This window comes from Gambusia affinis, linkage group LG10 (assembly GCF_019740435.1).
Source record: "Gambusia affinis linkage group LG10, SWU_Gaff_1.0, whole genome shotgun sequence".
In the NCBI taxonomy this organism is placed as follows: domain Eukaryota; kingdom Metazoa; phylum Chordata; class Actinopteri; order Cyprinodontiformes; family Poeciliidae; genus Gambusia; species Gambusia affinis.
The window spans coordinates 18,902,526-18,930,463 of record NC_057877.1 but is presented as its reverse complement, the minus strand read 5'-3'; the positions used below and the strand labels follow the sequence as shown (position 1 = coordinate 18,930,463).

At 37.1% G+C, this 27,938-nt stretch overlaps 2 protein-coding genes across 3 annotated transcripts in view; both read left to right on the top strand.

Annotated features, from left to right (window-relative positions):
• Position 1: 1 nt before the first annotated feature.
• On the top strand, positions 2-17,583 carry kif14 (kinesin family member 14). The gene is made up of 29 exons (XM_044129804.1): positions 2-1,240; positions 2,477-2,731; positions 2,835-2,922; positions 3,074-3,172; positions 3,380-3,432; positions 3,520-3,550; positions 3,734-3,841; positions 3,932-4,048; positions 4,610-4,728; positions 5,358-5,530; positions 6,323-6,470; positions 6,913-6,976; positions 7,093-7,277; positions 7,446-7,548; positions 7,711-7,868; positions 7,952-8,099; positions 8,706-8,852; positions 9,384-9,516; positions 9,930-10,023; positions 10,206-10,344; positions 10,853-10,959; positions 11,819-11,916; positions 12,644-12,877; positions 12,995-13,182; positions 13,661-13,813; positions 14,358-14,480; positions 14,619-14,693; positions 15,819-15,969; positions 16,402-17,583. Exons 1-29 carry the CDS (start codon positions 231-233, stop codon positions 16,776-16,778), a joined length of 4,878 nt encoding a protein of 1,625 aa, XP_043985739.1. The 5' UTR covers positions 2-230; the 3' UTR covers positions 16,779-17,583.
• Positions 17,584-18,700: 1,117 nt separating this feature from the next.
• LOC122838887 (adhesion G-protein coupled receptor D2) overlaps positions 18,701-27,938 on the top strand; it is a 77,197-nt gene continuing 67,959 nt past the window's right edge. The window contains exons 1-15 of one of the 2 annotated variants that reach the window (XM_044129917.1): positions 18,701-18,872; positions 18,953-18,989; positions 19,467-19,491; positions 20,089-20,313; positions 20,495-21,109; positions 22,497-22,694; positions 23,225-23,289; positions 23,603-23,893; positions 24,007-24,118; positions 24,242-24,388; positions 24,676-24,778; positions 25,064-25,175; positions 25,722-25,777; positions 26,219-26,345; positions 27,257-27,360. In XM_044129917.1, the coding sequence (XP_043985852.1) occupies positions 18,954-18,989; positions 19,467-19,491; positions 20,089-20,313; positions 20,495-21,109; positions 22,497-22,694; positions 23,225-23,289; positions 23,603-23,893; positions 24,007-24,118; positions 24,242-24,388; positions 24,676-24,778; positions 25,064-25,175; positions 25,722-25,777; positions 26,219-26,345; positions 27,257-27,360 (2,216 nt within the window). In that variant the 5' untranslated portion in view covers positions 18,701-18,872; position 18,953. The remainder of the gene's footprint in view (positions 18,873-18,952; positions 18,990-19,466; positions 19,492-20,088; positions 20,314-20,494; positions 21,110-22,496; positions 22,695-23,224; positions 23,290-23,602; positions 23,894-24,006; positions 24,119-24,241; positions 24,389-24,675; positions 24,779-25,063; positions 25,176-25,721; positions 25,778-26,218; positions 26,346-27,256; positions 27,361-27,938) is intronic. The other variant, XM_044129919.1, reaches the window with a different exon arrangement.

Here is a 27,938-nt window from a genome sequence, read left to right as displayed (position 1 = left end):
GACATTTGAAATTGAAGCGGGCGAAGGCGGAAGCGAACATGAAAAAATAAACAAAGTAGTTCTGTTTTTAGTGTGGCCATTTACTTCGGATGGGACTCGATCTACATTTAGAAAGTAAATTACTTTGTACTTGTACAATAGTTTTAGTCTTTTTTAGATGCTGAGGAGCGTTAGGAAAGCGTACGGCTACCGTTAATTAGCTAATCCTGAGCATTTTGAGGAACATCGCAATGTCTATATTTAGCGTACAGGCAAGGAAGCATACAACTTATTACGACCATCTAATGTCAGCATCAACATCCAGGACACCCGGCGGCAGAAACCGACAGGGAGATGCAAAGGTACCAGACGCATCTTTAGGAAAAAGTGGGATATCGGGTGCAGAATCTGGGGCTGAAGAGAGTAGGTTATCAGATAAAAGCCGTCAAGTAAACAGAACCTATGTCGTCTCTGCACTGTCAAAAAGCGGCAGCGGGCTGCAAACACCTTACCGAAGCAGACTCACTCTACAAAGAAGGTCAAGGAGGAAGAGTGGTGCCGAGAAATCGTTGACCGAAAGCAGCCAAAACAGCACTCCTGCTCCGGAGAAGAGATTGACTCTACAGCGAAGGACCAGGACGCCCTCCACGCATAAAGCCGTGGTTGGGGTCAGCGTTACTGCTGACCCACAGCCAATTTCAAAAGTACTCAGTGAACCAAATGGCAGGGCGAGTTTATTTAGGTCGGCAAGTTTAAGAGAAACTGCATCCAAAATAAAGGGTTCAGAAGCTGCAACTCCAGGGGCGCAAACCAAAACGCCATCATTTGCTTCCAGGCATCTAGATGATTCGACTAAGACATTTAAAACTCCCACCAGAAGGACGCCGTTTCAGAAAATCGCCGCTAAAAGGGACGTTTTTGAGAGACTGGCTTGCAAAGAAGCACCGAAGCAGGTTGTAGGTAAATCTGCAAGTTTGGAAAGGCCCAAACCCAAAGCTGAGCAAGCAGAAAACGCCAAACCAGTTCCAACTCCAAGAGTCCGCAAGGTATCCTCAGGGGTGGATAAAAGCCACGCTGTGCCGGAGAGAAAGCCCACCACCGCAAATCAACAAGGGGACTCCACCTTTGCAAGGATGTCCACTCCAGTCCCCGCTGACCAACCCCTGAGTCACCCATGTGAGCCTGCGGGGCATCAGGTGTCATTTAAGATGGAGAACAGCGCGGTGACTGTGGCTGTCCGGGTCCGACCCTTCAGTGCCAGGTTTGTGGATTATATTGTCTTCAGAGCCGTAATGTTAAAAAGCTTCAACTTTTTAACATTACGGCCACACGCTTCCATGTACTGTGTAGTTTGACTTTTACTTAATTTACTTGTGGAATGATAAAAAATGGTTCTCAGTTTTTTGTTTTTTTATCAACAAAAACATGAACAATTTTCTGCAGACGTATACCTATAAATAAAATCTAATCCTAAGTGTCTTTTGAAGTGTAATTTAAGTGTAATTTAATCTGAGAATTTGTGCATCTGTTCTGTGAATGGCTCAAAGTTTTGTTAGAGGACATTAGTGGACAAAACGTATTATGAAAACAAGGGGATACAGCAGTGAGATATTCAGATATAGAGTGTGGAGAAGTTTAAAGCAGGTCATCATTTATCAAGCATATATCCCAAGCTTTAAGCATCTCACAGAACACCATTCAGTCCACAATCCTAAAAAATGGAAATGGAACAATTGCAACTCTAGCAAGGTGTGGCATGTGCTTCTTGGCTAGGCAAAGAAAACATCAGAAAAGCAGCTAAGAACACCATGGCAATTCTGGAGGACCTACAAAATTGAACTCTACAGATCTGACATTTCAAGCAGAAAGCTGCAAGAATTTGCCTTTGAAATTTGTCACAAGCCTTATAGGAAAGAAAGTGATCTGGCTTGCATACAAAATGCTTTGTGTTCTGGAAAAATTAACACCTTAATCACCCTGACAACACCATTCCCACAGTGAAACAAGGTGGTTGCAGCATCGTGTGTGGGGCTGATTTTCTTTAACAGGGAGAGAAAAACTGTTCAGACCTGTTTGGAAGAAAGATGGAGCTAAACTCAGAGCAATCCTAGAAGTAAACTGAAAAAGACAGGATATAATACATTTGCACACCACATTTTAAACATTTTTATTTGGAGAAAAAGATTGACATCCAACTATAATTTTCCTCCCACTTCACAGTTTTGTGATAGTTTGTTTTGGTCTATCATACAAATTTCAACAAAACACAAATATCAGACCTTTTAATGTCAGAAAAATCTTAAAAAATTTAAGACATATGGATAGTTTTGAAGGACACTATTTTCTACAGTTAGGATTTCTGTCCTAATTAAAACCGTTGATGCTTTTTAAAGTGCTTTGCAACACTGCTGTTCTTTATTTAAACACCATCACACTGAAATGGAAATGAGGACAAAGTGCATTTTCCACGTTGCTTATATATTCTACTGTGTTGTAGAGAGAAGGCTGAAAAGGCTGCAAAGGTCATCTTTATGAACGGCCAGGAGACAAATGTCCATCATCCAGAGTCTAGGCAAAGCTACTCCTTCACATATGACTTCTCTTTCTGCTCTGTGGATGGAGATGACCCCACCTTCGCCAGCCAAAAAACTGTGTACGAGACCCTGGCCAGGCCTTTGTTACAGAGAGCTTTCGAAGGATTTAACACCTGCTTGTTTGCCTATGGCCAGACAGGTTCTGGTAAATCATACACGTGAGTGTTTTTGGAGTTTTTGTCAGTTCATCTGTTTGCCTTTATAAAATTTGTAAATCTTTCACTTTGCTTGGTTTGATTATGTTTGGGGGTTTTTTTTCAGAATGATGGGTTTTGAGGAGGAGGCTGGGGTCATACCACGATTCTGCCAAGAGCTATTTCTGAAATTGGCCTCAGTGGAAGATGAAGAGGTAGATTCACACTGAAATAAATTGCTAATTGATCTTTTTCCAGAGTGAATTTGTCATAAGAAATCTTATTTCCAGGAAAACACCACAGTTGTGGAAGTTTTCCTTCCTGTTGGGTATCATAACATAAAATCTATTCTATGTGGCCTTTCAGGTGAAATGTCATGTGGAGATGAGCTACTTTGAAGTATATAATGAAAAGATTCATGATCTGCTGGTTACAAGGGAGGAGCCAAATCAGAGGAAGATGCCGGTTAGTAGTTTGCAACAGCGGTAAATGTATTTTTAACATTTTTGAAATCCTGCTTTCCAATATGACAATTAACATGTTTGTGTTTAGATTCTGCTAAAAGAAGAAATAAATGCCAAATCAAAAGTTTGTCTTAACTCAAAATGCTACCAGGACATGTCTTTCTGTTATTGTGAGGTAATTAGTGAAAATATAACACTTGTTTTTCAGCTGAGGGTGAGGGAGCATCCCGTCCATGGTCCTTATGTTGCCGAGCTCTCTGCGTAAGAGAATCATTTGTCTTTTTATGTTCATTTCATTCCAATAAAAGCATGATGCATATGAACTGCTTATTTTGTTTCTTTTTCAAGGAATGTGGTGAGCTCCTACAGTGACATTCAGGTAAGCTAGAACTATTAATGTAGAGTTTTTCTTTCTTAAAGGTTGTTTTGAAGAGGAACATAAAATAAAAGCTGGAGTTAATCTTATGTTTGATTAAAAATATTGCTTTTTATTTGAAAAAAGCATCCAAAGTTAATATTTGGTATGAATCTTTCATTATTCACTTTGCCTCTTTTTTTTAAGGGTTGGTTGGAGCTTGGTAACAAGCAGAGAGCTACAGCAGCCACAGGAATGAATGACAAAAGCTCCAGGTCTCACTCTGTCTTCACACTGGTTATGACCCAGACTAAGGTACACAATTCTGCCTTTGCTATGTGCTTACACTCATTTTGATGTGTGCATTAATTTATCATTTGGTGACTCATTTATTTATCTGTTAAGACTGAGTTTGTGGAGGGAGAGGAACATGACCACAGCATCAGCAGCAGGATCAACCTGGTCGACCTTGCGGGCAGCGAGCGCAGCCGCACAGCCCAAACATCTGGGGAGAGACTCAGGGTTGGTACAGATGTTGGGATGTTCCCTCTTTAGCACTGCTGTAATATTGACATTTGTGTCTTGTAGTGTTTCTACTCAGACTGTCAGTATGGGAACTTATTGTCATTGTCTTTTATTGCAGTGCAAAACTAATAAAATAGCATGATATTGGTCTAAATTAATGAAATAACAGCAACATATTTGCTGTTGTCATATTACTGGATGTATGGTCATATCCTTTTTTTATTTCTCGATTACCTATGTTTAATGAATAAAACAAGGTTAATTTAGATTTTAACTAATTTCTTAAGTGAGTTGACCTGATTTTTGTCACATGACTATAATTAATTGATATTAGGAAGCTTCAGTAGGAGTGGCACTCAGTGAGATTTTTAGTGTAAAGAAAATATGACACTCTTGTTTCATTATCACCAAATTTGACTCAGTTTTACTTCATTGATTACATATAATATTTTTTAAAAATCCAGTTTTCATTTATTATAGAGAATTTCTTTTCTGTTCTGTGTGCTCTGTATTAGCTACTAAAAGGTAAACATATATATTTTTTTTGTGACATTACAGGAGGGTGCTAGCATCAACAAATCCCTGCTAACTCTCGGAAAGGTAATCTCTGCTCTGTCAGAACAGGTGCTCACCAGGAAGAAGGTTTTTATACCATACAGAGAGTCTGTTCTCACATGGTAAGGATGCAGAAAGCTTCATTAAACACGACATTGTTAGCTTCTTCCCACATAAAAAATGTTGTCAGGTGTTGAAGTAGCAGCACAGTTTTATACAATATTCTGCCATCCACATTTGTTGGCAGCCCTAATGTTTACAAAAGCTTTACAGTAATTGGTTTCTGTTTACACTTTGTGATCCAAAGATGCCACACAATGCCATAGCGGTAGTTACCGCTTTAAAATATTTTCCCTTTTTCCCTCATTGCACATTTTTTCAAAATAGTCTATTTTTTTAAATGATTGCTCACAATATAGCTATAGCTAAGTTCCAACAAATAACTCTAGTAGCCATGAACCCTTATCTTTCCAATTTTCAAAAGTGTCTTAAAAAATGGGCCTCTGTGCCATGTTCTACATATTTCATCCATCCATCCATTTTTTTACACCCTTATAAAATAAAATATGTTTTATTTTGTGTGGTCATTAAGTGTCCTAGGAAGACCAGTAATCTTGAAGGGTGCTGAGAGACATGACAATTACTCTGAAAACATAAAGTAGCTGAAATCACTTTCAAATTCAGGCTTATTTAAGGAATCTGGAGCATTGTTTATGTTTTGTAAAGTGTTTTTTTTTTTCCCATCTTACAGGCTGTTGAAGGAGAGCCTCGGAGGTAACTCCAAGACGGCGATGATTGCCACCGTAAGCCCTGCCGGCACTAACGTGGAGGAGAGTCTGAGCACGTTGCGCTATGCTCAGCAGGCCCGCACAATCATCAATGTGGCCAAAGTTAATGAAGACACCAGTGCCAAGCTGATCAGAGGTCAGACTTTCTGGACTTACAAAGTCAAATGAGTTCATGTTATTTGATTAATCTACACAATCTGAACAACTGTTTCTTTAGACTTATTTTAGAGGTAGAAACAAAGTGTGTAGTTTTTATCTCTGGAAGCACATTTTATGCTATAAACTGGCACCACATATATTCTCTATTTGATTCTACTAAAGACTAAGAAAAATATGTCCTTAGTAGCCGATGAACCTGAAAACATTGTACTTTATTAGTTAAGGTTGCTCTTGATTTTTTTTTCCTTTCTTTTTTTTTTCCTTCAGTCTTATGAACTTTTACTCCTGAAAATTTGATCTTCATCTCCTTCTCTCCTCCCCACATTATAACCTGCCCTCACATTTATCTCTCACCGCCTCTTTCGCTCTCCAGCTGAAATGAAAGCATCGCCCTAACCTTGCTTCCTGCCCTTATTTATGCACTGTCAGTTGCACATGGCGGTTAACTGTCATGCAAGTATTATTTTTCATGAGACCATTGTGCTGCTGTTCAATGTTTTCAGCACTAAGGGGAGCTCTTGCTGCAGATGCAGCTTGTCTCAGTGGTCAGTGTGAGACTTGCTGTTCAAATTAGAACACTCCCATGCAGTAAATCAGTAGCGATTGTGGCACAAGTCACTGACAAATTCTGAATACTTCTTGATGAAGAAAAAGTAAACTCTTTCCAGTCTATTCATTTGATTTTTCTATTATGTTGTTGTCAATATTTGCTCAGTCCTAGTTAGGTTTGTATTTAAACAGTCTGGCCCAAACTGTGGTGCTTTTTTAGAGCTGAAAGCAGAAGTGGAGAAACTGCGTGCGGCCCAGATGAACTCCCAGGGAACTGAGCCGGAAAGAGTCAGGATGTTCCAGCAGGAGATCAGCACCCTGAAGAGTAAACTTTGTCAACAAGAGAGAGAGATGGTTGAGGCCAACCGGTTAGAATCACTACAACCATTCTAACATAATTTCTTAAACTTTGTTTGTTTCTTGTAATCCTGAAGTATAATTTTACATCTACTGTAGAAATGTTACCACCAGCTGGATGTCAGCAGTTAATTGTGAAACATATTTACTGTACAATGACAGTGAAAATATTTACAGTATCGGAGCTAAACATTTCTTTACAGTTTTATTAGCTTTGACTTACAATTTAAGATTTTTATTTTAGAGCAGTTTTATAATAATATATTTACAGCTTTTTACAGAACTCTTACTTTCAAACACTGCAGCATTAATGTAAATACAGCATCAAATTTATTATGGTTTACCTTCATTGTTTTTGAAAGTTAAGAGTAATATCAAAGTTTAGATATGTAAGAAATCAAGCAATACTTTTATTAGAATTTATAATGTGATTGTATTTTATTTTTATGTCAGAGCATGGAGAGAGAAACTTGAACAAGCAGAGAAACGCAAACGTGAAGAGACCAAAGAGCTACAGGTATGCCTTACTGTTTTTCTTTTTCTCCCAAACCAAAATGGAAACATAACACTTTTCTTTTAATGAAGACAGAGCAAAAAAAAAGCTCAAGTATTTCTCACATTTTATATAATCAGAAAGCGGGTGTGACCTTCAAAGTGGACAACCGTCTTCCGAACCTAGTGAATCTGAATGAGGACCCTCAGCTGTCAGAGATGCTTCTCTATATGATCAAAGAGGGCCGAACCACGGTGGGCAAGCTCAAACCGGACTCCAGTCATGACATTCAGCTCACGGGAACTCTTATTGCTGATCGGCACTGGTGAGAGTCCTGGTAGTTTGGTAATACAATGTTCAGTTAAATAAATGTTAAAGTCTGCTTAACAAAACAAGAAAAAGCTAAAGTTTGGGAAAAGTTGCAATCAATATGCTTCATTTGAGTTTAGATTGGAGTTAAATGATTTTTACTTTCTTTTTTTTCCCCATTAAGTGTCATAAGTAACATCCACAACATGGTCAGCATCATCCCTATGGATAATGCAAAGACCTTTGTCAATGGGAACCTCATCTACGAATCCACTGTACTACACCATGTAAGTATCAGAAAAGTATTTGCTTCCCTTATTGTATAACTCAATCTGAAGGATTAATTAGCAAAACAAAGGCAACATCTTGTTGACAACAAAATAATTGTATGCACAAGGTTCTGTTCTCATCTCATATTTTATTTATTTATTTTAAAATCTGGTATCCAGGGTGACAGAGTTATCCTTGGTGGGGACCACTACTTCCGCTTTAACCATCCAGCAGAGGTGCAGTCTGGAAAGCGGGTATCATGCTGGACAGGAGCTGGGGATGGACAAAAAGACTTTGAATTTGCTAAGAATGAGCTTCTTGCAGCTCAGCGAGCAAAGTGAGTGTTAAAGAACTCTTTATTAATTTGGTAAACCAATAAGTAAAGCCAGAATTCCTTTAAATCACTTGCTTTTAACTCAGGCTGGAGGCAGAAATCGAAGAAGCTCATTTGAAGGCAAAACAAGAGATGATGCAGGGAATTCAGATGGCAAAAGAGGTGGCTCAAAAAGAGCTTTCTGACCAGAAGACCCTTTATGAAAATAGGATCCAAGCCTTGGAGAGAGAACTGGTGGGTTTTGTTCTATAAATTCTCTTGAAATCTATTGTTTCATCAGATAACGGTACAGTTTAAGATGTAACAATTTATTAGATGCTTTTTGACATATCTTAATGAAATACCATTTACCATACAAACTTAATTAAAATCCTAACTGAATTTAAATTTTCAAATGAATAAAAGTCCACATTAAATCAAGAAATCTACTAAATTCAACATGCAGGTGTATCTGAAATATGCATAGTTTGTCAGATTAAGAGCACATGTTGAAAATAAAAACATTTAAGCCAGCATTAAGCATGCTTTTCATTAAGCCCAGCTTCCTGTTTTAAACATGTTTTTTTGTTTCTTTTTTATTTATTGGTGTCATACTAATATTAACATTTTTTGGAAATTTAAGTTTACTCAAATTTCAATTCCTAAAAGTACTTTCAGCTGTTGGGGTGAAACATTTTTCAAACAAATAAAAATATAAAAAATGTAGTAGCTAAATAAAAACATTATGTACTAAATGGTACTTTTAATTTGAACTGTGCATACCATACATCAGTCACGTTTAATTTGAACTGTGCATACCATACATCAGTCACGTTTAATAAATTTGTAATTTTGGTTCAGAATGAGGAAAATGAGCGAAAGCGTCAGCAAGAGAGAGATCAGCAGAGGGTGGCTAGCCAGATGACAGAGCTCAAGATAGCCAAGCTGGAGCTGGAAAAAGAGGTGGACTCCCAGAAGAGACGCCTCCGTCTCCACATGGAAGCTCAGGTCAGGAAAACAAAAATGCTATTTGATTTAATATGCAAAGACTTGATCATTTTGTCCCTGTGCACTCACCTGGCCTTTTGTTGAAATTTAAATGTATATCCTTTCTTAGAGGTAGAGAGGAAATAAACTTATATATTGTTTTTGCAAAATTATATTTTCCTTTTGTATTATCATCTTAGAATAAGATATTGAAGAAATAGCCTAAACCAATATGTATAAGCTTGCAAGTAGTAAATCTCTCTGACTTTTATTTGTGTATTTTACCTAAGATTTAGTTGGGGTTTTTTTCATGCTTTTGCTTTATCATAAGATAGCTCAGAACAGCAAGTTTCTTGCTATCATTAATCTCCCATCCCCTTAAATTTTGACTGTAGAAAACAAGCATAAGTTTAAATAAATATCCTTACTCTTGGTCTTCTTAATTAATTGGCCATTTGGGGTGTGTTTTGAGCTATGTGGTAGCCTGCTTTAAGGCTAAATGTTATGGCCTGACCGGTGTAACATTGTTTACTTTGCTTTGACTCACTGCAGGCTATGGAAGAACAAAGAGTTTGCCAAGCAAAGATTGTAGATGCCTTGGAGGCAGAAAAAAGGAAGATCAGCAAGGAACTGGAGGAGATGCAGAAGAAAAGGGCTCTTAGGGAGAAACAAACTACCAGAAATGGTGAGTTGGAACAGCTGTTATCAGTATGTGTCTCTTTAAGATAAGAGGGCAACTTTTTAAGATTCTTATACTTAAAAACTTAATAGCCCCTTTTTCATATTTTTGTCCCTTAGTTCAGGAGAAAGAAAGGAGTGTATTTCATCAAATTGATTATCCAAAGCCTGTCATGCAATATAGTGAATTTATTTGCTTCTTTTTATTTCACTATCTAAACAGGAAGCATTGAGTTAAGCAGGTGAAGATCAGATCAAATCCACAGGGCAAGGTTATTTGGTGCATTCATGTTTTATAAACTTCTGTAATATGGCTGGCTTAATAAGAAGTAGAATTTTGAGCGTCTAAACCTCACTGTGCTTTTTAAATGTTTTCAAAAGTCTGGTGTCATGTCTTGGTGTTTTATTTCTGTGTTGCAGCTTCTCCACAGTGGGATGCCATGAAGTTGTCTTTGATGATTGAGGAGGCCAATAAAATCAGCGTCAAGCTGAAGAAACACACTCTCTTCAGCAGGTGGGAAAGACGCAGTCTGGAAAGTTTTACAGAGGGTTACCATCAAAATGGGGATTAAGAGTACTTGGTTTTGCATATATTTAAACATTTTGTATAATATTTTGAATTGTAGCTTTCAGCTTTAAAAGCAGATGTCATATCTGTGTAGATTAGCTAACATTGTCATTTTTCTTCTGTTTTAGACATGGAAGCTCTGAGACTGAGAACACCCAACAAGACGGGCTTCAAGTGCGTGTTCAAAACACAAAGCTGGGAATCTCCACTTTCTGGAGCTTGGAAAAATTCCAGAACAACATGGCTGTGATGAGAGAGCTGGATCAGGTTTGTCTTCATTGAAATTGATTTTTCTGAATTAATTTTAAGTCTATTTTTTGTTTTAGCAGATTAGCTGACTCTTTGTCTGCATCAAAGTGTACACTTGTTTTGCAATCTGTGTTCTTGACCGTCTCAAGTTGCCTCTGCTTTTCAGGATTATTTAATTAGGATTCTCCTTTGATTTAAATTTAAAGCTCTTCCTGTGGTACATAATATGCTGCTAAATTCACAGAAGATTTCCTACCTCAAAGAAAGGTGTTTTAATGAGACATTACATGCTGTGCATTGAGAAAACATGTGCAGACTCCCAGTTTTCCCATTTCTCATTCTGCATAATCAGAGACTGACATCACCTCTCACTTAATTGCCTATTTCCCTGCCATTTGACCTTATTTACAGTCCAGATTGGCTTGTTTTATGCCTGATGGAGGGTTGCAGCCTCACTTTGCCATGCTTTTCTCATTAAGTTGAGTAAGTGAGACCGGGCTTGTCAGCACTGCTTTACTCTCCGCAGGGGGATTCCACCTCTAAAGAAGACGATGTGTTTTATGACCCTGATGATGAGTGGGAGCAAGATATATCATCCTCCTCTGCTTCCACTTCCTCCTTTTCTCGCCGAAGGTAATTATCCATCTCTGCTTCTTATCCTGCAGACCCTCTGTTTGCATCTTGTTTTTGCAGTAAGTAGTTAGCTTTAGTTATACGAATTATGTTAGCAGAAAAACCTCCAAACTTCCCTCTGCATATTTTGAAGCCATGGTTTAATCTCATTTGGGTTTTTGCTGGCCAATTAAACTCTTATTTCAACAATGTTATAGCAAAAGAAATGTTCTTTGACAATCTAATTGTGTATACATGGAAGTAATGAAGTTTGTGTACACATATTTTATACAAGATTCTGTCATTCTTAAAAAGTGCAAACTGCTGTTAACTTTTCCCTTCCTTTTTGGTTCATTTGGTTTTTATTTTCTTCAGTCTCTTGTCCACCAGGTCAGAACAGGGTGTATAAATTGAGGGGGATTGAAATTTCCTTCTGTCAGACTTCACACCTTATAAACAAAACATGTAGTTAGATACACACACACAACTCAGGGAAACTATAAACATCTAGCATTTTCCTGTCACAGTTTTGTTTTTCATGGCAAGAAGTTCTGGTGGTGCCCAGCTCTCCACCAGATCCAGCCAAATGAAATAATTTACACACAGTTTGTGGCCCCAACTTGCTTTTCTCCCTGACTTTAATGGGTGTACGTGTATGCAGCATAACTTTACTAGGATTCCTGCTTTTTTTTCCCTCTCTCTTTAACTGAAATCTGGGTATATCTTTTTTTTCCTCTCTCTCTCTCTTTTTAATCAAAATCCTAATTTTTGATTACTCTCATGACTGCAGTTCTCAGTTATATTATTCCCAAAATGTCTAAAAAAGATTAATTCGAAGTTGGCTGTGAATTTAAACAGCTTATGTTTGGTTGAACTTCAGGAGCCGAAGCCTTCTGAAGACAAAGCGAATCTCTGGACGTTTGTATGAAATCCGAGTTCATCCCATTCAGAGCCTCACCAACTCCTCACAGTCTGCTGGTAAGATGTTTGATAACAAATCAATTGTTTAAAAATTCCGGGAACTTTAGGAGCTGACTATTACTTTAAGTAGTCATATTGCTTTTTTTGACTGAATGTAAATTATACTGTAATTTAATAAAAAGATATTGTGAAAAACTAATTTGTAAAGAATTTTAAAAAATGTTAAAGCGCTTGCAAAATCCCTGCGAAACTTGAGTTTTACCCATTTTTTATAATATATATATATATATATATATATATATATATATTTTTTTTTAAAGGCATAAAATTTAAAATTTGTACATATAGTAATTTAATTTGGAGCACAGCGTTGAAGCATTAAATCCTTCTCTGCAAACTTCTATAAACAAAACCTGTTCCTTAAACAGGTTTTTTTGTGGTTTAAGGGAACTGACACCAAGTCGTTCATTTCCGCTGTCACTGAAATGAAGGTTTTTGGTTTGTGTTTGGCTTGAAAATCAGGAATTTCATTAGCTGGCTGAAACCTGTAATTACAGCAGGCACTGTATTGCATAGTGAATTGAATATAAAAGCACATAGCATACATGCTGGACTTAAAAAACAATCATAGATGAACAAAGTGTTATTTAACTGATAGAAGCTATTTTTCACAATTAATATAGGTCTTACTGTTAAATCATAATCTTCAAAAGATCTTAGAATAACTAAGAGGAACTTGCAGTGACGCTGGCTATTTTTGTTACTCCTCCTGTCTGCACTGAAGGGCTGATGTGTGGATCGGTCCAACCTCCTTCCAACCAAATGATCACCACGGAACCCGCTGTACCCAGACTCTGCAAGGAGCTGATTGGCCGGTCTTTGGCTCATCTACGAAGCTGCAGCGAGACAGAGGAGACCTTGGCAGACAGACTGATGTCTGATCTGAATCTGGTATACACGGCTGTCCAAACTATATCTGACTTGTATGAGAGTCTAGATGATGACAGCCAAGACAGTGGTGAGCAGCAACTGATTTTTCAATCATTTATGCAATATTACGAAAGTCCTTTGTTCAACTGTTAAGTGTTGGAATTTTATTTTAATCAAACTTTTCTGATTGCTCATCCTTCTGCAGTGTTTACGTGCAGCGTGGCAGCCCAGACTGAACTGATCAAGGCCACTACGGCGATAGAGACTGCTGTGTTTGTTGCTATGCAGTGGCTGGCCACTGTTAAACGCTCCTCTGGCTTGCTGTACTCGACTGCTGAAGAACTTAAAAGCCAAGTCAAGAAAATGGGAGGATTCTTCCAAATGCTTATTCAGGTGAATCCACATAGTGACATAAAACTGGGATGGAGGTTTTGTGGGTATTTTCATTTCATATGAAAGGCAAAATTTAAGCCGACCAAATGGTCTTCAATTAGGCGTAGCTTGGACATGCAGCGGCTTATCAAAATACCAATCTGACTGACAGGTCTTAGCTCTGAGCTGTTTCAGCTCTGTCTATGGAAATGTCAAAGCAGAGGGAATTCTCAGCCTTGAGCTCCACACAGGTCATGAATATATGGAAAGGAAATCTAAATTCCTGACAACTTTTGGCACCTAAACAGACAATTTTTACCCCTAAACCCTGATATGTTTTTTTTCCACCATTTTAATTTATTTACTGACCCTTCAGACTTCATCAACCGTTGTGTTGACTCATTGATTCTCTGGTAAATTAAATTTAATTCCATCTGTTTGTTTATGCTAGCCTGATGTTGGCTGTAAAAAAATAAAAACCTGTTTTTCCCCAATGCAGGGTTGTGAATCTGAGATCACATCGATGGTGAAGGAAGCACAGAGGAAAAGCAGTCGGTGCTTGGATGCGGCGATGCTCGCTCTTGCCCAGCTGGCGGTGGTGACAGGCATGCCGCTCAGTGTTACGGTGCCTGGCAATCAGGCCACAGGCAAGGTAACTCTTGTAATACTCCATTGTCTTCTGATCCACAGAAAATCAAAAGTAATAGAAGCTTTGTGGTTAGCCAGAGCAGTTAAGACATTACAACTTAGTTGTTAATGATCTGAGTACCTGTATCTTTTATTAAATTTTATTTATGTACAAAATGTTTTGATCTGCATGAAGAAATAATAAGAGGTTCATGGTTGTTGCTGTCTTGATAAAGCAGGAGAAAGCAGTGATGCATAAACCTACGTAGCTTCATTTTTCACATCAGTTCAAACCAGATGTTCTAAGTTCCCAAATGACAATAGAGAGAATTTTTTTAAACAAAGATTAATTTTTCTTAAATTTTCCCAGCAGATGGTAGAACAGCCTTTAGTCTATATCAGTGGTCTCCAACCTTTTTAGTACAGCGGACCGGCCTCAATTATCTAATGATGATTTGATACCTATGAAATTATCTTCTGTAACTTCACATCTCATCCTTAAGATTTTGTCAGTTTAGGTTCCATTTTGAATTTGTGTCTCCCTCTAACCAAATGCTCTATACTTTCAGCAATCACTTTTGAGCTGTCTGCTGAGGGGAACCAGAAAGGGTGTGCGCTCTCTCCTGGAGGAAATTCTTGCGATCACCAGGGAAATGCTCAGAGATGCTCAGCTGGCCTATCCCAGAAACCCAGTGAGACATCACATTCATTTGTAGTGGGAAATTATCTGATTGATGTCACGTAATTTGACATGACTGACCTGTAGGCTGACCAAAGGAAATCTAACTGAGTGAGTTTCTGCCTTTGATGCCTTTCATCTCTGCTTCCAGGTATTACAGAGTCTAAAATCCAAAACTCTTGATATGTCTCGTGCCCTGCAGAGCTACATTCAGTCTCATATTTCGGTGAGTTTCTACAACACATGTACAGGTGTTTGTGTACTATCCCAAAAACCACTGGTAGCTGCTTTTTGAAACTGGAATCAGATGGCACTCTGCACAGTCAGCTGAAACAATTCCTCTGGTTTGACATGAGATTAAATGAAATAGATTAACACCCACTCCCTCAACAGCCCTGTTAAAGATGCCACTCAGCCTTTATTGCTACTGTAAAGCTCAATCCTCTCTAAGCTTATCTCTGCGCACTCACCCCTCGACAGTAGTTAACGTAATAAATATGGTGAATGAAGTGGCATAAGTCACAGCTAACAGGCTTGTTTGAAGTTATCTTAGCCACACAAACTAGCCAGTAGTTTTGTTGAACCAGTAATGAATACTTATAGGCACCCCCCACAGTTAAACAAAGCTGAGTTATAACCTCTGTCATGGGATCTCATGGACATGTATGCAGCACGGTGTTCTGTTTAGAGAGAGTATGGATGGAGACCCCTCTTCTTGTATGAAGTGAGTCTTTTTCTTATTCTCTTTGACATAAATGTGTTTCTATAATGTTTCCAGGCTTTTTTCTTTCCTGCCAGACCTTTAATTTTCTTAAAGCCACAACGGTAGCATTGGCCCCATTTTGGTAGAGTATGTTTGCCCCAACACTGTAAGTTAACCAAACCCAGCAAGCAAGCAATTAGTTGTCAAGATGGGACATGTTAAGAAAACTATGGAATCAGATTTGATCTCACAAAATGTTAGTGACAATTTTTGGTATGGATGCAATTTGTATTGAGGCCATTCTCTTTTTAAGATTGTTACGCAAAATGTTACTATTGTGTTCACCATGAGACTTTTCAATATGTCCCGCATGTATTTGTTTTCCTTATTTTTACTGCCATTAAGTGTGAACCAAATTGAGTGGAAAATACCAATTTTGTGAATTGCTAAAATTATCGAAGGTAATTATTTTTATATAAAGTGGAAAACAAACCCTGTCAAGGTCTAATTAAAGCAACGTTTTTTTTTATGTTTAAAGAAGGTGTATTGAACTTAGTCAGTATCGAAGACTTTCGTTCTAAAATCTGACTCTTTTGTTGTATCTTACTCATTATTTGTCATTCTGGATGCATTTCTATTTTCAAACAGGAGCAAGAAAATGATGAAGAGGCGCATGAGGAGGAGGAAGATGCAATCTTACTCGCTCATGTACAGAGGCTGAGGACTACGTCGACCAAACTTTTCCAGCTAACCCAGGCCATCCAGCAGATGCAGTCTTGTCTGTCTACAGCCCTGCGAGGTGACTCTTTGAAATTGCACATTTCTTATGAATTTTTCTTTTACGGTAATCTCCGAACTGGTTGACTTACTCTTACAAATGAAGCTCATCAGGAGCAAGTACAAACTACTGTCAAATTGTAGAGGAAATCTGACAAACAGTATCTTAGTGAGATGTTAGGTCAACACATGTGGCTAGAACTGCATCCATATGCCTTGTGATCGCTTCTTCATGCCTGGAAATGGAGGGATGGAGTACTGTTTATTAAACAGTGGAGCACTATTTGCTTGAGATTTGGTGTTTGCAGAGGTTGTCAGAAATTATATTCATCATACCCTCTTTCAACTGATTAGTTTCTTTTGTCAAGTAGGTAAGCCTAATTTTGCAGTGCACTACAGAGATGTGATCATTGGATAAAAAAAGTGCATATGTGATTGACTTCTGTTCTACCAGGTATGGATAGAAATCCTGATCTCAGCAGCTACAGAGAGCTGATCTCCTCCTCTACCAAGGTGGTGGATGAGCTGGTCACTGAGCTGTCCAAGGAGGAAATGGAGACTAAGTCTTTGCAGCTTCCCTGTGATCAGACGGTCACATCTGCACGAGATGATCTCCACTCCGCCCTGCAGTCCTTGTCGTCGTCTTTCTGGAGCCAGCAGGGGGTGAACAACAGCAGAAGTTCAGCTGGTTCGGACAACAGCTTAGAAAATGACTCCTCCATTAAAGAAAGACCCACCACTCACAGTGCAGTTAGAAATAAAGGTGTGTATAAAGTGGTGTACCCCTTTACTTCAGGTGTGCCACTCAGTGGCAGCCCTCACTGGGTGTAATATCTCTTTGGGTTTTTAATCATAGATTGCAGTTTAAGAGTTTAAATAAATTGTTACCTTGAAGAAAAATAGAGAGGCAACCTGCTAGAATTCAAGTAACTAAAAGTACTGGAAACAATCTTTGTTTAAAAAAAAATAATACTTGCCTGTGGCATTCACAAATTGCAGAAAATGGACACAATCTTTCTTTGAAACATTCAAGAGTAACAATTGTGTTGCTTTCAACATGGTGTAAAGAAAAATACTGTTGAAGTTTCTTTGATTTCTCTTGTTGGTATGGTAAAAACACATCCTCCAGTGAGAATATTTTTATGATGCTAGAACATTACTCAAGAGTGTAAATTGTACGTTAATTGATGTTTGGTCAATAGAAGCTATAAGGAAAAGGGCAGTGTTTGTCAAACCATTATTTCAGGACTATATATTTTTGGGACATGTAAAGTCTCAATTATGGCCACTCCAGGTAGGCAAATTTGTAAGAGGATCTGGGTTTTACACTCTTTTGTAGATTGTTTGCTCCTGTATATATTGTAATGCAGCATAACGTATCAAACTATTTGCACTCAGACACTTGTAAATTCTGCATTTCATGCTGATATTTGTATCTAAACAAATGCTGTTGTAACCATTTTTTTATTGCTTTAAAAATAATACAGCCACTTGCACAGCTGCTAAAAATCACATGACTTGATTTCATATGGAATCCTAGTTCTTTACCATCAGCTCACAATACATTGCTGGTAGAGTGCACCCATATACAGACTTTTACTGTTAAGTAGCAATAAAATATTTTTTCTATATTCAACATGTTTACATTAATGCTAGCACTCATATGCATGGCTCTTACTTGAACTTTTCACTAATTGAAAAAAATAGAGGCCCACATTTTGTTTATTTTAACCTTTGAAACTTGTGTTGTATTTGTACTTTTTATTTAAAACAAAAACACATTAAACAATGCTTCCCCACAAAAAACTGACGATTGCATCATTTACAAGCATTCATTATTGATGCAAAATATAATATAACCACAAATTATACAGTAAATACAAGTTTTGCACTTATTTTATAAAATTGCAAATCCCGAAACTCAATTTTTGGGAGAGAAAATTGAGTTTCAGCTATGATAAACTCCAAAAAACAGTGTACAAGCAACTTTATATTAAAAACTATCTCATATATAAGGTTATGCCTTTATTTTTAAAATACAATCTGCACTTGGAAGTACAGTTTTCTAGGTCATTGATACCTTCATGGTGAAAGGTTAAGGTCAAGCAGGGCCAGCTGTTTCTGTGGTGGGCACCAATGCAAAGCTCATTCAACACTGGCAGCAGGGATGGGAGCAATAAGTTGTGGACCCACAAGCAGAGACTCTAGGAAAAGAAACAAAAAGCAAGCCACTTTTCACCAAGAAAAAAAAAAAAATCAAAAACAAACTGAAACACTGTAGAAATCTTGAAAAGAAAAAAACATTCTTTTGATCTTCAGTGATCAAAGAGGAAAGATGTAATTTTTTTAATATTAGCATTTGATAGTATTAGCAATAGGGCTCAGAGATTGTAGAGGCAATTTTTAAAATTTGACAATACAGGAAACATCTTAATTCCATTGAGCTACAGTGTATCACTATAAAATACGAGGTGGATTAACAGAACCAAACAGATTTGTTTTAAGCACTTTTAAGAAAATAAAAACACATTTTGTCAGGATTTGGTCCAGAAGCTAATATTTAGCTTACCACAATTAATTGTCAAAGGTTTGAAAATTAGTCGACAGTTTAAAAATGTGCTTTGTTTCTGAAATGTATTTTTTAAAAATATTTAAATTACTAGACCCCAACAAGTCCACCCCCGGCCCCCAAATGTCCTTGAGCCTTACTTTTTCCACCCTCTGCTGCTGGCTCCAGGCTACACCCACTCGTCGTCTGCGTAGCCTCATCTGCATCCTCCTTTCATGCTTCCTGGAGTCTGCACCACTTCGGCTCTACTTTTGCATAGTTAAGAAGTAAACATACTTCAGAACGAATTGATGGTGCGTTCACAGACACAGCTCGACTTGAAATGAGAAGACGACCAAAATAGACGAACAAATCAGGTAAAAACAATGCGTTGTGTCTTTAGAAATCACTGTTGGATTCGTCGCTTTATTTCCAGCTAACAATGTATTTGTTTCAGGATGCACTGGTTGTATTTCCCCATTTTATCTCTGCTTGTAAGTAGTCTTTATTTTTTAATCAGTAGTATGTGTTTCTCTTCTTTTAAAACTATTTGGAATGTGCGTTCCTGGCAAGCGATCTAGCAGACGCAAATAAATAAATAAATATATGATCTATATTTTTCTACTCTAGAAGTCAACAGGTTTTATAAGTAAAGATGAAAAACAAATACACAATTAACAAAAAAAGAGCGTATTATTATTATTATTTTTTATTAATGCTTCTTTGAGAACCACGTGTGCAATCTATTAATACTCGTCTTGTTAAATTGAACACTTTTATGAGTTTATAGAAATTTTAATGAACCTTAAAAAATATAGCTAATTCAAAAAGTTAAAGGAGAAAATAATACATTTGTTAGGATTTAGAAACAGAACTGGACGGGGCCACTAATTAGTTTTCAAGTGTGAGCTGCCTACTAATTTAATCTAAATTGTTTTCACAGCTGAACTAAACCTGGATTTGTGTTACAGGTTTGCATTCAAAGCTGGATATTAGGTAAGTTAATTTTCTCTTACAAACAAAAAAGCTGGAGTGATGTTTTGCTCTGCTCTTTTGATGTAACTGGCCAGCTTGCGACTAAAAACCTTAGAAGAATAATCTAACCTGAGAACTACATGGAAAATGCATTACTTTGTGCTGGAGCAGTGAAGTCTCACATGCTTTAGGCAAGTCAGAGAGGTATTCCTCTCAGTGAAACACCCAGATGTTTTTCAGCACTTACATCATCACTTGGAGAGTGACTCATAGTGAGTGCAACTTATCCACCCTTGTAATGCATGTTTTAGATGTGCACATACAAAAAAATATTTGGAGATCTGGCAGGGGCTGGAGAGTCCATTTACCGTAAAGACTTGGAAAACTCTCATAAGGCTTTTGTAGATGGCTGGAATCCTGAAATGACATCAAATTGTTTAGATCGTCATCACATCATTTACACAGTAATCTGGTCCATATGGAAAATAACTTTTGTCTGCCAGTTCTCATCCATTTTAGTGCAGTGACACTCTTGAACTTTTGGGATGTCGCCTATGTATTGACTTCCACTTTGGTGGAACCTTTTCTATCAACTTGTTCTCTCTGCTTTTCAAATAGCATTAAACGTGAAAAAGAGAAGCCAGCCATATGACGAGTTGTACTACAAGTATTTTCACCATGCCCTGCAATGGAAGGATGCAGAGGCACTATGCAAGCGGCTATCTGGCAACTTAGCCACTGTCTCCAACCCGGCAGAGTACCAACAGCTAAACAGCTTCTTAAAATACCAGAATATCTCGCACCGTGTGTGGATTGCCAGGAAAATCCTAACACGTCAAAAAAGTAGGTTAATTTTGTTTTTATTGTCAACAAATAAGGTGCACAAATGTTCCACATTTTTAGGAGTAAAATGAATCCATCGTTGATTTTATGATTAAAAATTTCTGCTTTTTTTAAAATTAAAAATGAATTTTTTTTTTTTTAAAACTACTTCCTTTTCTCTTTGTTTGGGATGAAATCAAAGATTCTTCCAAGACACTGATTCTGGATTTCTCCAGGCGTTCGAACCAAATGCATGCTCACCTTCTGCACAAGTTTCCCTCCATGAGCTCATTGACGGTTTGCACCCAACTCCACTTCAATCCAAACACCTTCGGAATTTCCACAGTCTTTTCTTATTCCATTAATGACTTCCAACTCCGAGCAAATCTGACCCAGGGAAACCCTGTGCAGTTGGCTCTGCGGATCCATGGCAAACAAGGGTCTTACGTCAACGCTTTCGAACACGACGACTCCTGGCACTCTGTGTGTGTTTCTTGGAGCCAGGATGACGGAAGCTGGGCCCTGTACGCTCGCGGTCACGTGGTTTCAAGGGGGAATGGCATGAATTGTAATAATGACAGCATTAGCCCAGATAGCGTCTTCATTATCGGTCAGGGCCAGAACGGCTCTTTTGAGTCAAATGATGCATTCTCAGGGAGAATCACCAATTTGCACATTTGGGATCGGATTTTGAGCAGCTGTGAAATACTCACCATGGAAAATGAATGTTCAACCATCTCCTCTGGGCTGGTGTATAAGTGGAGTGAGCCATTACTGGGAATAGAGGACCAGATGTGGGGGGAAAACCCATGTCAAGGTACAGTTTAAATGTGAGGAAGAAGAAAAGGTTTTTGCAAAAATCTAACATCAAGGCTTTAGTTTATGATAAAATTAAGGGGGAAAGAATTTGTTGATTTTAACCTAAAGGCAAACAAACAAAAAAAATAATTATTCAAAGTCCAAAGCTTCAGAAAACTTTTACATATTTTTGTTTTGTTTTTTACATCACATTAGTTGATTTCACAATTGAGTTGGGTGTGGTTGCTATGCAGACAAAAAAAAAATTCTAATGGACATCAGGCCAAAACAGCTTTTGAGCACATACAACTAAATAATATTCCAAAGTCTGAGCGAGGCTCATGTAGTAACCCCCACCCATCTGGCACTTTCAAGTGGAAAGACTTGAAATTTGATGTTGACAGGCATTTTTCAATCTAATCTAACTGAGATATAATTGTCAAATATGCCAGCTTCTAGATTTGAAAAGCTCCTAGAAACATTCCTCAATGGACTCACAGCTAACATTGGAGTAAAAGCTGAATACAACTTCACACCACTCCTTGCAAATTGGGATTTTAAAGGAAATTGTAGACCATAAAACTGTTTCCTTTCATTTAAAAATTATGTGCTACTTTGTCTTTTTACATCACATATAAAGTTAATGGGCATTGAAGCCTGTGCGTGTAATTGCATAATATGTTAGAAATTTCCTTGTCATGGTTAATTCTCAGAGTATGAATACTTTTTCAAAGCTCTTTCCTGGTTTATCTACAGTAGCTGTCAATACTGGGAAATGTTTTGTTTGTTTTGTTTTTTTAAACCACCAAACTGAGGACTAACAGATAAAAATGAACAATGATGACTAAGTCGTTACTGGCAAACTAACTCTAAATGGTTCTTGTAAATGTTTTTTAACTTAGATCATTCTGAGACCCACCCTTGAAAACAGACTTCTCCCTCTCTGACATCATGGTCCCCAGTGAACATTAAGTGTCCAAAAGCCTCACTTGCTCTCCTACAACTGAAGTTGCAGACATTATAGTCTGACTTACATTCCATATTTGTTATGTCTTTTCAATATTTAAACCCCATAATACTTATCAGACAGGCTCTCTAAAGCAGGTGGTCAAGCAAAATACACAAAATTATTTTACTTCTGAAACATTGTTAAAAAAACATTTTATAACTTACTGGATTTTTTACACTTTAAAGTTTTTTTTGTTTTGTTTTGTTTTTTAACAAAGGGCCATTTGCATCAATATGAATAGTACATTTGATCAAATGAAAACTATAAAATATCTGGGAAGTTTGCGTTGTAAAATAAAAGCAAGGGAAATTTAGAAACTGTGCATTTCAGTTTAGCTTTTTAATAAATGATGTAAACACATTTTAAATGCATTAATCCTACCAATTTTCTTTGCCAGGGAAATTTGCTGATTTCACTGTGGATTTATTTAATTCGTTGTTGGATGGGACTTCTTGGCAAAACCAAACTTTCACTGTAGAAGTTTTCCAGAAAAACGTGGTCCATGAAGATTGTGGTGTGTTTAACCCTGTTACAGAGAGCTGTCTCTTAGAGAGTTGCAACTCATACAAGAGAGTTGTCTGTCAATTAAAGAAGGGTAAGTTTTTGTTTTGTTTTTTGTTTTGGTCTGGTCTGATGGAAACCTGTTATGTCTTATGTTGGATATTTTATGTAATATTTAACCACACTATATCTGACCGTACACATAAAGCATAAAAAAGGCACTAAGGCTGATCATAATTAGCATCTCACATCAGGGCAATGGCCAGAGAATAAAAACCTTTTGAACACACAATTTTATACCACAAGTGACTGTATCAGGCTAGCATGCAGTTGCAAATCAAACATTTTAGTTGTGTTCATTTAGAAAGTTCAATTCCAAGCATCTGCAGCAAGTACATTTAAGTAAAAGAGTGATTAAAAATATTTTTTTGTGGTACACCTCATAGGAGTTTGGCAGGGATAAAATCATAAATGCTGAAAGAATGATAATTACTAATTAGAACTGAAAACTAAAACTGTCTATAATCCAAACTTTAGTTTAAATAACTTGCCACACAAGGTTTCTTCTGTCAAATTTGTTGTATCAGTTGATCTGACTACGCTTTATTGTCTATACTTTTGCAGCAAAGCCCATTTTTCCAAAGTCTCCTTTTTTCAGTAAACTGAGCAAATATCCAAACATCACACAGGTAAGTTGTGACATCTAGTTGCCTTTGACAAACTTATATCATGTAATTTAATCCTCATGAACTTAGAAATGTGTAAGTATACTGAAAGAAACAGAGCAGAGTTACTACATTAAAAACCTAGTCTGTGTATATCAGATATGATATTTTAATGTCAGACTTATAATTTTGATAGAGGAGTTTTTTTATTATTATTATTTGTGAAGCACTTCCTAATTTTATTTTATTTCCACAAAGACATTGTTTTGGACTTATCTGATTGGTGCAAATCATTTAGTCAATTTAATGTGGTCCAGAGCTGTTTGTCTGTCTGCAGGTAATGGAGGAGCAAAGCATCAACACCTCCCAAAACAGAGATTTGACCTCCATGCAGCAGCTGACTCAGGCTGCTGTGCATACAATAGAGGCTGATGGCCATCACCCCTTAACCTCAATTGACATCCTCTACTTCGCTCAGTTGATTGATGGCATTGCAGCCAGCACCCACTCTGCAGGAACCAATTCAGCAGAGGTCATGATGTCCATTGCTACAAACTATTTAAAGCTAGCAAATATGATGCTTGAGCCGCAAACGGCTACGCAGTGGGTTGGTCAGACTGAGGATGGGGTGAGATAGGATATTTTGTTTGTAACAGTAGTTGTTCATCAAATTTTCTACCTATAAAACCCCTTCCTATATTAATTGTGATTATTATTTTTTTTTTAAAAACCTGTTTGCAGGTCAACACCGGACCATTTACAATTATCAAGAGCATTGATAGTCTCACTGAAGCTCTTGCAGACACACTCTCTGTGCAGCAAAGGGGTTTCACTTTCTCTACTAAAAACATAGGTGATGTATTGTTTTGAATTATTCTTTACATCTCAGAATTTGCATCTTCATACATGTAACATAAACCATTAGTAGTATAAAATAACAGAAGCTGTGCCCATATTATGCTTCCTGTGCTATCAGATGTGTACCTGAAGTGGCAAAAACTTTCTCCCGAGAGCAGCAGTCAGGTCTTCAAGCCATCTGGAGTCTCCTCTCACAGGCCCAGAGGACGTAGTCACGATGAGCTGATTATCCCAGACTCTGAACTACAGCGGTTACATAAATTAGGTAGGAATGAGATATCATCATTCACAACTTATATTTTTGTACCATGAAAATTAATGTCTAGATTTTAATATTTGAAACTCGGCCATCGACAAAAATTATAAATTTAAATGGTAACACAAGCCACTATTATAGGTAGACATTTTTAACATGTCAGAGGCCTAACTTGTCAAGATACTTTCAGTTAATTTTTTTTTTTTGTTGCCGACTCATTGCCTATTTCTATTCTTTTGGTTGTCACCAATCTATGATGGGTTACACATTAAGCTGTTCTTTCTCTGTGAAAACAGGATGTAAAGAAGTGATGCTTATTCATACCCACTACAGCCACCTCAGTGAGGTTGTATCTGCAGCAGAGAAATCTACAGAAACTCAGCTAAACAAAACAGACAGGTTAGATACCATTGCTCCACCATGTTATTCCAAAATAAAAACAGGACATCTGAACTCGCTTCAACAATTTATTCTTATCTCATATTTCTAATGAATTTCTTCTATTGTTTTATTTCATCAAGCAAAGCTACCAGAACTGTAGAAATATTATAAATTTTCTTTGCATCAAAACTGATGCTTCTATATTAGTCATCTGTACAATGATCTGTCCTTCAAATAAATGAAGCCAGTAGATTATTTTAAAGTAAGATTTATGTTAGTGATAACTGTCATTTGCTTTTCTAGTACTCTTTCAGGAAAACTAGCCTCTGCTGTCATATCAGCGACTGTCCGAGATGTCTTGAAGGGCCAAACCGTCCCTGTGGCCGTCCAGTACACCCTTTCATCTTCACAAATGGTACAGGATGTTGTTCATGGTGCCTCATATTGTAAAATAATCTAAACAATTACATGTACTCATTCTATTATTGAAGTTACTATTCAAAGATTTGTTTTTTTTATAGCTATTTAGTCCCAACCAAGAGTGGTATTTCTGCTAATATATAATTTAAACAAAAATTATAAAATTTATTTCTAAACAACAAACTAAGGATTCATTTCCCTGAGGGAAAGAATCCAAAATGAAAGACGAATAATACATTTGAATGAAAACATTGTCCTCCGACATACAGAAGGACATTGATTTTCTTGAGATAGTAGCATAGAATGGTTTGAGAAGATGCATGTAAAATTCTGGAGAAATCGATGTTGACCTCAATGATTACAGCCTGCAAATGGGTTACACTCAAAGCTTTTGTCGTGATGCTTTTAAGGGAAAATGCTGGAATGCTCATGGTAGGAGGCTATGAGATTTGTTTGTATTTAGCTTGGTTATTACAATATTTTGACACTTTGCTATTGGAAGAGATGGCAAATAATCACAAATCTATCTTTTTGTTTCTAGACAAAGTATTCCCAGAGAGTTCGTCCTGTTTGCGCATTTTGGAATTTCAGCCTGCTGTAAGTTTGACCAACAGCAGATCCACTTTAATAGTCATGGCACTTTTTTTAATTCAATAGGATCTCAATGACATTAATAATTGGCAATATTGGGGTGTAAACATAGTTTAAAAAACAAACAAAAAAAAAAAACATTTTGTATGATCAGGCTTAAGTAGTTTATTCCAAGAAGCATAGCAAATCAAAGTGTATTGTCATCTTAGTATTGTATACCTTTACAACACACAGATGTATGAGAACCAATGTCTCCAGTAACCACTGGACGAGAGACCAAGTACATCACACAGGGCAACACATAGGCAGAAATGACAAATATACTGTAGATGCACACACTCACCCCAGAGGACAAAAGCCAGAGTACCTTGTGATAACCCATTCATGCATGGGGAGAACTAATGAACATTTATGTTTGTGTCAATGCTTTTGTGCTCCATTATCTAGGCATAGTCACGGGAGTGGCTGGTCCAGTGATGGCTGCTCCGTGATCTCTGTTGGCTCTAGTGATACTTTATGTCTGTGTAACCACACAACCAACTTTGCAGTTCTGATGAATTACTTGGAATCTAAGGTAACAACGCATTTATTGACAGGATGTAAATATCTGCTCATATATGTGAAACACCTGCAGCTAGAACTAGAGAACCAAACACGTACATTTTACTATTGTATTAAAAACATCAGGTCTGACCTATCTTACAGTGAATTCCATGGCATTAATACATGCTAGTTTCTATCGAAGGATGGGACAAGGTTTGAACTCTGGAGATACACTCATTGAAACCCTATTTTATTTGAAGAGAACATTGAAAAAAGAAAAGAAGTGACCCAAATAAAAGTGAGTTAATTTGTTAAAAGTATTAAAATTAAGTTTATTCAAGTAAATATATATGGTGTATAAAGTTGTCAGGTTAAACAAAAGTAAATAAATTAAGTTTCACTAACTTAATTTGATTACATGTAACAAATTAACTAACATTTTTAAAATTGGAGCTCCATTATCCTTTTTTTAGTGAAAGCTTAGATGTTTAGATTTAAAACCAAGCAAACAATTTGTGAGGTGACTATAAACGACCATAGGCCATAATTAATTTTAACTCTTGTTTAGTGAAGTTACAGACCTTTTAAACTTTTATTGAAGATGGATATCAGTATAAATATAAAGATAATCAAGATTTGTTGCAGATATTATGGGCTCTAGTCTCACACACAATAAGTAGTTGAAGGCGGGAAATTTCTATCTTTTCATAGATAAAATATGCTAAATCTTAGACATTACACATGAGAAAACATTGAATAGAGTCTTCACAATCTACAGTTCTAATGTCTTTTCATGTGAAGATCATTGTTAGTGAAAGGTAAAATATAGCAACATAAAATGTTAGGATTTACTGTATGATTTACCAACCAAATCTCCATATTAGAAAAGATTCCCCACTCTCATTTTCTCTTTTCCATTACAATGTGTGTCCTCTGTTTCAGTGGAGTCCTGAAGAAGAGCTTATTTTGACCAAGCTTACGTTCATCGGCTGTGGGGCATCTCTCTGCGCACTGGTGGTGACCTTGATGCTCTTCACTGTCCTGGAGTGAGTAGCTGTTTAACATTCCTGTTCTATTCACCAATGATGCAAATAATTAGCCTCTGTGCTACCACAGTCAACAATCTTTGAAGTGGTTTGATTTGCCTTAAACTTAAGAATAAACTTTTTTTCCCCCACAACATTCAGTCCATGGGTATTTGTTTCCAAGTTTTGGTTAAATATTTTAATTTAGATTATTTCTGATAATAAAATGGATGCTTATGTTATTAGTTCACCTTACTCCTATTAGAAAAATGTGTTGATTCACACCCCAGAATAGATCCTTTAATGAACTGAGATTACTAAAAATATACACATTCATCTGGCATGGGATGATATATTGGGAGTTTGGCCGCTCCCCTTCTGTCCTACAGGCTTTTATCAGTATTGACTTGTGCTAATGCTGTAATTGCTGTTGTCTACATGTGAGTCCTCTCCGAAGTTTTATGGTGAAATCCCACAGCTGGCAATTAACATTATAGTCACATAGGGATCTCAATCAGCAGAAGAGGTGCTGCCCTGACAATTTATAAATGTCCTTAAAGCAAAGAGGGCAGCAGTTCATTTCACACGTACTGCTGTAT